This window comes from Engystomops pustulosus, chromosome 4 (assembly GCF_040894005.1).
Source record: "Engystomops pustulosus chromosome 4, aEngPut4.maternal, whole genome shotgun sequence".
Classification (NCBI taxonomy): domain Eukaryota; kingdom Metazoa; phylum Chordata; class Amphibia; order Anura; family Leptodactylidae; genus Engystomops; species Engystomops pustulosus.
In genome coordinates this window covers 194,724,771-194,733,646 of record NC_092414.1, presented here as the reverse complement: position 1 = coordinate 194,733,646, position 8,876 = coordinate 194,724,771, and the positions used below count along the sequence as shown (strand labels likewise).

The window sequence follows — 8,876 nt, the reverse complement described above, 5'->3', positions numbered from 1 at the left end:
CTTGATTGAGTGCCTCCTGTGAAGCAGGCGATATCCGAGCTTGAGTTCACTTCTCCACTAATCCACTGCGTCCCAGGTGAGCTGACAGAACTGTTTCTTTGTATCAGTCTCTAAATGGTTCGTCATCACTGCCCTAAGAGTTTAGTTCAAGGATTGTATGTTTGATTTGGGAGATCTTGCAGGCCCATGAAACAAATTTATCACTCAGTTATGGGCAACAGGCTTTAGCAGTAACAATATCAGATGACAAGTGTAGAGAGAATAGCAGATGGGTATATAGTAAGGTTCTGACCTCCATGATTATCCATCCACCCTGACACAGCAGTGATTTAACATTTGTGATGTGATGGCCTCAGAATGATTGTCCATCTGCACACGACAAGGAATTGAGGATGTGTGAAGTGTATGTTCAATAGCACACGTCCTCACTTGCTTCTATGTGCAGCAATACATGAGGTGTGTCTGAACAGTGCATGCATCAAATACAAGTCATATGCAGGTAGCATTAGGATGAAGGTCTAATGAGATGTTGATTTCAACAATATGCTATCACGATGTCTGCAAGCTGAAAAACCCCCTTTAAGAACGTAAAAGGGTAGTGACACGAGGAGTAACTGTCACCTTACTGCATTCCTGCAGTCAAATATTTAGCAGTTTATATATTACCACTTATTCTTGATCTTTTGCAGTACAACCCTTTTAATAGGCTTCAAAATATGTAAAGATTCAGTTTTTACACAGCTTGTATATTAGGGCATATCTAGTTTTAACCCTCCATTGTAAGGATTGCAGATGTGTCCTGGAGGGGCCAACACACATCCCACTATGCACACAGTGGGATATGTTGTCTGGTTCTACCCCCCCACCCTGTGATAGCGGGAGGACCGATGAACATAGCCAGTGATTGTTTGTCATGTTCTCATAATGGACAGTGACAACACAAGGTGAGAGTGCTCAGCGTGTACACTCAGCAGAGGCTAGGGATGGATGCAATGCTTTGCATCTGTTCCCCATAGCCTTCTGCTGAGTGACGTGTATGCTAAATGGTGGCAGTATGAGTTTTTAGCTATTGCATGGGTTGTATACTGTGCAGACTGCGGAAACAAACCAGTCAGTGTTCTGCCCCACTGTCACCGTGTACACAGACATCTCCCATGGCTGTAGTCATCCATAGGACTGGTAGAATGAAGAGAAGCAGCACAATGATTAAGAAACAAACCGGCCAAAACCAAAATGTTTTAATGGGGTTCCTTCCCCCTCATCTCTGGTGAACATAAGTGCTCTCAGCATGGCAGCATTATCCATACATGCAACCCAAATCATTTCATAAGATTAACCCATAATTGATACAGCGCGGCTGCAGCAGACAGGTCCGTAACTTAAAAAAGCCATAACGCAAAGTAATCCCCCCCTGGGATCTGTATACAGTGCTATCGTCCACGCAGGAGGTCAGTACTCATCCAGGGTGTCCGCTCTGGGAATAGACAGGCCTCGCTCCTTCAGGGCCTGCACTTTCACCCTCTCCGCCTCCTGTTTGCTTTGCTGTTCCACACGCTGCTCCTCTAAAATCTCCTCAATGGAGACTTGTAGTAATTTTGTGTCACTTTCCTTTTCCAGGTCCTGTAGAAGAGATTTTGTTTTTAACAAGGATCCATCTGCTACTATGTGCGCTCCTAGGAAATCAAAGCTGTATATGCAAAGTCAGTCCGCCTGCCCATCAGAGAGTGCAATCCAAGGAAGACTCTCCGTGCGCTGGAAGGACCAGGAACAAGCAGAGATCAGTCCAGGAATAAGAGGTCCGGTCCAGGGAATCCCTCCAGTGCAGGCAGAGTCTTCCTCGGGCTGCTCCCTCATGGGCCGGCGTCCTTAGAGTGAGGTTATATAGTAACTCAGTGGATACATGGATCAGGTCTAGTCCTAAATAGGGAGCCAGTAACCAGGTTTGAGTCTAGTAAAACACCAACAACTCATTATATAAATGTTATCTGATATCTGAAAACTAGCAATTTTATGTTACTCTCCGAGGAGAGTTCGGGTCTACACTCCGGAGGCTTCAGTACATCTCAAATCATTGCACATGTATGGCCCTCTGCACAATGCCGAGACTAATCTACAGTAAGTAACATTCCTTTGTGGAATACTGCAGCTTAAAGGGAACCTGTCGGGGCGATTTGGGATATTAAACCAATGACAGGTTCTTCTGGACCAGTGGTTTAGGGTCTTAAATTGTGATATGTTCCAGGGCCCACAATCAAAGAAACCAACCCTTATTCTTAAATTTGTCTGGAGCTCCCGGCACCTGCACAGCCATTCGGGCACATGAAGATTTGATGTACAAAGCTTTATCTCTGACTAATTCCTAGGCAATTCTAAACCTTTGTTTTTATTGTGGCCAAAGAACCACGGGTCCATATAGACCTTAAGTTGGTCTAGCATGGTGATCGGTTCCTTTTAAAGGAAAATGCAGGGATGGCTGTACATGGTCAGCACTATAGTCTCACAAGTGACAGTGTTTTTAAGCGACCCTGTCACCACATTTTTCACAAATACAAACAGGTTCCCATAGACCCCTAGTAACTAACTGACCTTTCTTTTAGCTAAAAATTGTTCCCCTGAAATCCCCATATATTCAACGTTATAGTTTTACCTGGTATCCAAGCATGGCTACAGCGAATTCGAGGTGGGCGTGGCCTCCTCGGGCCAAATCCAGCAGCTCCTACCCTTGCCATCTCTGTATGTAGCTGTAATGTCATGTGACCAGGGTGACATCATTGCAGGTACTTCAGCTTTTTAGCATTAGAAGACTGTACACCAAGCATATATCTCATGAAATCACAGCAGCAGCATGGAGAGGAGTAGGAGTCCATAGAGGCTGCTGTGATTGTTTTATGGGGTACAGTTTGCCAAGTAGCTTAAACTTTGATGAGGTCACCCTGGTCACATGACATTAGGCCACACCCCTCGACTCTCTCCAAAGATGCAAAGATACCAGGCAAGATTATAACTGATTTTATGGGGATCTGAGGGAAACTATTTTTAGCTAAAAGCAGGGTGTCAGATAGTTACTAGGGCTCTATAGGAACCTGCCACCACCTGTATGTGTGAAAAATGTGGTGACAGGTTCCCTTTAACTCAATGTTTATAGCACAGAAATGGCTTTCTCCATTTTGCTTCAACAGGGTAGTGCCACATCGGTAAAGTGTCTGATAGCTGGGGGGTGTTCAGTGCTCCCAAGGATACAAGTCCACAAATGCCAAGGAGCAAATCCTCAACCAGCGCTTACTTCTCTGGGACTGCAATAGATGGTCATCTATAGAAGTGCATGTGACCCAGTGGTGCTTTAATATACATCATTCATACTATATTGCATCCCCTCCATCTCATCAGACCACGTATTCCCTATGCTGTACATAGAGACTATCCATGGAAAAATCCCTTTAATGTTATGCGATACTTACAATTTCTCCAAGGAGGACCACGTTCTCCCCTCGTACCACGAATATTCCCCTGGGAATGTCACCATATTTCTTCCCCACGTGTATCCTCTCCACGGTCTGGTGCAGTACAAGATTAGCTACAAAAGAGAAAAGTAAAAGCAAGACTGACACTCCCATCTGTGCCCAATAAAGTAGCTCAGTCCCATTCACATCAACCCCCGACCAAAGCTCATGGGTAATATAGTCACTAGTTTCTGTAGCAGTCACATTTGCTTTGTGGGTTCTCAGGAAATTAGAATATCGATGATCTGAGAAGTGTCCTAAAGTGTATGCTGGCTATTCAATGTATTCTAGGACAATTCCCTAGACCTATGCATTATGCAATTTCCTCTGTAATTTCAGTACAACTAATCCTATATTGTACTTTTCCCCTCCCCCCATGTCTGAAAAGTTCCAAAGTCAGTTTGTAAAGATGACATAACTTCTATGCTTATTCATGTTCTTCTAGCTCCTGAAAGAAAGGGTCTGCTTTGAGCCAACTCTGTTCTGCTACATCATTTACACGCTGGCTGTGTGAGTGCTGAAGACAAGGGGTAAATGAGGGGGCTGAGAGAATGAAGGGGTAAATGAGGGGGTTGAGAGAGACACTGGCTGGATGCGAGGGGTTGAGAGAGACACTGGCTGGATGCGAGGGGTTGAGAGAGACACTGGCTGGATGCGAGGGGTTGAGAGAGACACTGGCTGGATGCGAGTGGCTGAAAAGACACCAGCTCACCTCTCCCTCAGAAATTCTCTTCAGCAAAGGGATCTGGAGGCTATGAATATACAATGATCAGACTCACATGGTGTCATTTGCATAGATTGAGAGTCAATTTTATAAAAAGACTGGATATCTCCAAGCATGGGGAACAATATAGGGATACGGTAGTTTTATTGCGGTATAATGGCAGTTTTTAAAGATCTATTTAGTTAGTGACAGGTCCCCTTAGAGCACCAGTCCCTATACATGTTGAATCATTACTGTTTGGACAATCCATGGAAACTCAAGGCACAGTCTCACTGGCACAAGAAATCACAGGAGGGCTCTTAATTTTATTATAATACATATAATTATTAATGTCACTTTTACTTGGACTTGGCTAATATACACTACAGGGTCACATCGCATCCTCCAGAGAAGCCAGCGCTGTACAATAGACCATTATTTGCTTGTATAAATGAAGGGCGGCTATTTGCATGACAGATATTGACGTTTCAGCAAGAACCAATACGATTTCCCTAGAGGCATTTGAATAACAATTATTGGCATCACAGGAGCGGCAGTCGTGGAAAATACATCTCTTGTAAACAGATGACTGGGATATAGTCAGTACATGACTTGTCAGGAGGGATAGCAATGGGTTATCTGAACCAATAAGGCAGAGGGGATGCAGTTACCCAGACTGGCCACTTTATAGAGAACTGCGCTGTACTTAATGCTGCAACATTAGTCAGCATTCATTTGATATGGATAACCTTTGCCAACGAGAAAACCTGTCTAAGGAGGAAGCTTTTCTGTTCTGGGTCCTAAAAAGACAGACTGGCACAGGCGTTCTGGGCTTAAAGGAACACTCCAGTCACAGTGGATTCATTGAATTCTCCCTTGTGCATGCAGGGCAGGGTTATAGGGTCTAGGAATAAAATGATACTGAGTCTTGCTCCTCCCTTCAGGCCCTGCACCATGTATTATTCCATAAATTTGATTGGACTGGAGCATTTCTTTCACAAAAAGCACATCCCCTTTAAGTTGGGGAAGAAGCTACAATGTGAATACAGAGTTAAAAAAAAAAAAGAGTTTAAGCGCCCCCCCTCATTTTAACTTCGACTACGCATTCAAGTTCATACATCACTAACCTAATGATGAATGAGGCGGACCCCCTCACAAGTACAGCCGCTTCTCCATAACTTTACCCTCCACCTGCATGGGACAGCTGCCATGCCAGGCAGAATGGGGACCCCCTGGGCTTTCACATAAGTATTAGACTGGGTGATCCTCATGTCATCTATGAGATTATTACACCCACTTGTATATGCGAGGCTCCTGCGTTCACCATCGTGTGCAAGTTATAGGATAACCTTACATTCTATACATCGCTTTGCTTTAGGATCTGTCACATACTCTGCTGCCCCCTAGTGAAAGAGGCAGGTACAGCAAGCCAGGAAACCAGCATGTACAAAGACCTGAACAAACCAGCTGTTACATCAACTTCTAAAATGTTTTTTTTTTTTTTTGGTATTTATACGATTTAACTTTGTTGTACCACAATTTTTTTGCACAGGATATGGGACAGGTAATTAGTAGTGGTGGTGGTGGGGGGTCTAACCACTTTTCTTATAAGGCAATATAGCAGTTGGTGCGCGTGCCGGCTGCCAATCAGATGCCTGCTGGGAGTTGTAGTGTAGGGAATACTCACCAAACTGATCAATGCTCCTCAGGTATCCGATAAGGGTTCTCCCATCTCGGAGAAGGACCAAGTGTTTTTCTTAAAAAGAGAAATGACACACATTACACCAGGCAGTTTAGGGACTATCTGGGGGTAAGTGAAAGCTGCACCTCCATCTATGCTTCACAAGACTGAAGATTATGGGGGTGTCCAGCATCTACATTTTGATGAACATTACAAAGGTCATTAATACCTGATCTGTGATTGTCAGACTGATTTATATAAATCAATGCTTTCTCTGTTCAGCCCCAGGCATTGTTATAAAGAAGAAAAAAAAAATCTACCATCAATACCCATCATGATAAACCAGGGACTTATAGATCCAGGCCCCGTGACTGTGGTAATCTTATATTTGTTATCCATGGCCTCCCTTCTAAAAATCAACTTTTATAATTATTCTAACGAGCCAGAAGGGCTTGTGGGGGCATGCACTAGAGCCCCCTCCATGATGCAGCTTCACATGCTATTACATTGTACAAGAGCACTTCCCACTCAGATTATATCAGGCTGAGGAAAGGGGAGACAGTGTAACGGCCTGTGAAGCTACATCATGGTGTGCTGAGGTACCGTCCCAAGGAGCCCTTCAGGCTCATTAGCATAATTTTAAAAGTTGATTTTAGAAGGGAGGAGGCCACCAGTAACAGTGCCTGGATCCTGGTTATTGTTATGATGGATTTTGATAGATGGTCATTTCCCTTGACTGAAGACTTCAGGTGGCGTCCTGTGTGTTGCTTCCAGGACAAGAGGCTACTGAAATGGGCCGACCAAAATCACGCCCCAAATATAAGCTTGCACGTCAGAATACATGTCACCAAGCCAACAGATTTTAACACACATTTTCTAATCATGGAGGTAAAGTGGGTTTGTCCACTAATAAGAAAGTTTATGAAGGCAAGAACCAGACCTTATAGGGTCACCCGCAATGTAGTTACCCTGCTAAACCATCTTCTGTCCTTCATAGATCGAGGTCATGTGACTGTTTCCTGCTGCCTCCCGGTGGGCCACTACAGACACTTCCCCCATCATTACATATCCCTTATAGCTTTCTACCGGGACCTTCACACAGCATCCTTTTATGAAAGGAACCCTTTAAGAGCCGGCACCCTCTTATACCAAGGTGATATCTGGCTCACAGGCCAGACTCTCCATTAATCAGCTGCGGCCAAGGCTGTTTAACCGGTTAAGGACCTGAACCTTTCCTGCTTTTTCATTTCCATTTTTCGTTCCCCACCTTCAAAAATCTATAACTTTTTTATTTTTACACGTATGGAGCTCTGTGACTGCTTGTTTTCTGCGTAACAAACTGCACTTCATAGTGATGGTATTGAATAATCCATGCCATGTACTGGAAAGCCGGAAAATTCCAAATGCCGTGAAAATGCAGTTTTCTTGTGGGCTTGGATTTTTACTGTGCTCTCCTAATGACATGTCTACTACAAATGGCGCTGTCCCCCAGATACATTAGTGCATATATCAAATATGGGCGAGTGTTAGTTACTTATACTTCCTGGTCAGCACATTAGGGTACTGCGTGTTGCATATACAATATTTTTCGGACTATAAGGCGCACCGGAGTATAAGGCGCACCATCAATAAAGGCCTGCTAAAATGACTAGGTTCATATACAAGGCGCACTGGACTATAAGGCGCACCTGATTATAAGGATGAATGACCAGCAGGTGGCAGACCTGTGCACAGTTCAAGGCAGCTGTTGTCTGTAAGAAAGGTTCATATATAAGGCGCACTGGACTAGTCCGGAAAATACGGTAGATAATAAGTTTGTTATTCACTGGGACGGCATTTATTTTGTTATCATGATCATTACATACCTACCATTTTTGTATCTATGAACACATCTTGTCTGCACCCAATACCAACCTATTTATAGTGGTAACTGTCTGCAGACAGCTCTGCTAATGTCTTTTACTAAATTGTTATAATAAAAGTGATATTTTATTAAGTTTTCCTTTCGGTCTTTTCCTTCCCATTAATTTGGATAAAGTAGGTATCACATACAGTATGGCACTATATGGGGATTTTCCTCATATTTATTAATATATGCAAATTGAACTTTTTAATGAAATTGTTAAAACAAGACAGCCTCGGGTCTTTGGAAGACCTAAGCCTGACATGGGGAACGATCACCGTTCTCTGATGACGTCACGGCGACATCACATGGCCAGGGACATATAATGAGGCGTGCACCTGTGTGACATCACATGGCCAGGGACATATAATGAGGCGTGCACCTGTGTGACATCACATGGCCAGGGATATATAATGAGGCGTGCACCTGTGTGACATCACATGGCCAGGGATATATAATGAGGCGTGCACCTGTGTGACATCACATGGCCAGGGACATATAATGAGGCGTGCACCTGTGTGACATCACATGACCTGGGAGCAGTTTCTATCCACAGGAAGTAAACCATGCATCTAGAAAACCCATGATGAACTGATACAGAAGATATATTGGAAATCTTTACAACTTTTCATTACACAAACAATATAATTTTACTGGAGGTGGACAGCTCCTTTTAATTCTGGCCGTAGGGGGAGGCTCAGCCTCTACCACACTCCTCCAGTTACAGCAGAGGGCGACAGTGAGCACAGGAAATAATAAGAGAGAAAAACATAATGGAAGAATCTAGTGTTACCCATAGCAACCAACCGGAAGTGCAGGTTATAATGCAGACAGGTTGTTATGGAAGCTATATGTCACGCATGCGCTATACTCACTGTCAATATCCTCTATGAGGCTGGCGGTCCCCGGCATGTAATTCATTCTCTCACTCCCGCCCCCTACTCGGGGAAAAGTCTCACACCGGACACCACGTAAAGAAACCAACCGGAAGCTTCGCCATTTTTTTTCCGAAAACAAATAACTTCCGGCGCGCCGATCGCGAGATATAAACACGTAACGTGACGTCAGAGGACGCAAACAGCTGTCAGC

General features: G+C 44.0%; 1 protein-coding gene across 1 annotated transcript; it reads right to left on the bottom strand.

The window, feature by feature from the left end:
- Nucleotides 1–1,221: 1,221 nt before the first annotated feature.
- Nucleotides 1,222–8,823, bottom strand: LSM1 (LSM1 homolog, mRNA degradation associated). The gene is made up of 4 exons (XM_072149232.1): nucleotides 8,663–8,823; nucleotides 5,891–5,959; nucleotides 3,459–3,574; nucleotides 1,222–1,620 (listed from the first exon to the last, which is right to left on the bottom strand). The coding sequence occupies exons 1-4, from the start codon at nucleotides 8,706–8,708 to the stop codon at nucleotides 1,450–1,452; spliced, it is 402 nt and encodes a 133-aa protein (XP_072005333.1). The 5' UTR covers nucleotides 8,709–8,823; the 3' UTR covers nucleotides 1,222–1,449.
- Nucleotides 8,824–8,876: the final 53 nt, after the last annotated feature.

Coding starts and splice junctions, on each gene's coding strand:
- LSM1 (XM_072149232.1), bottom strand. CDS start 8,708: ATGAATTACATGCCGGGGACCGCCAGCCTCATAGAGGATATTGACA. Junction 3,575..5,890: donor GAGGAGCATTGATCAGTTTG/GTGAGTATTCCC, acceptor TCTCTTTTGTAG/CTAATCTTGTACTGCACCAG. Junction 1,621..3,458: donor TGGTCCTCCTTGGAGAAATT/GTAAGTATCGCA, acceptor TCTCTTCTACAG/GACCTGGAAAAGGAAAGTGA.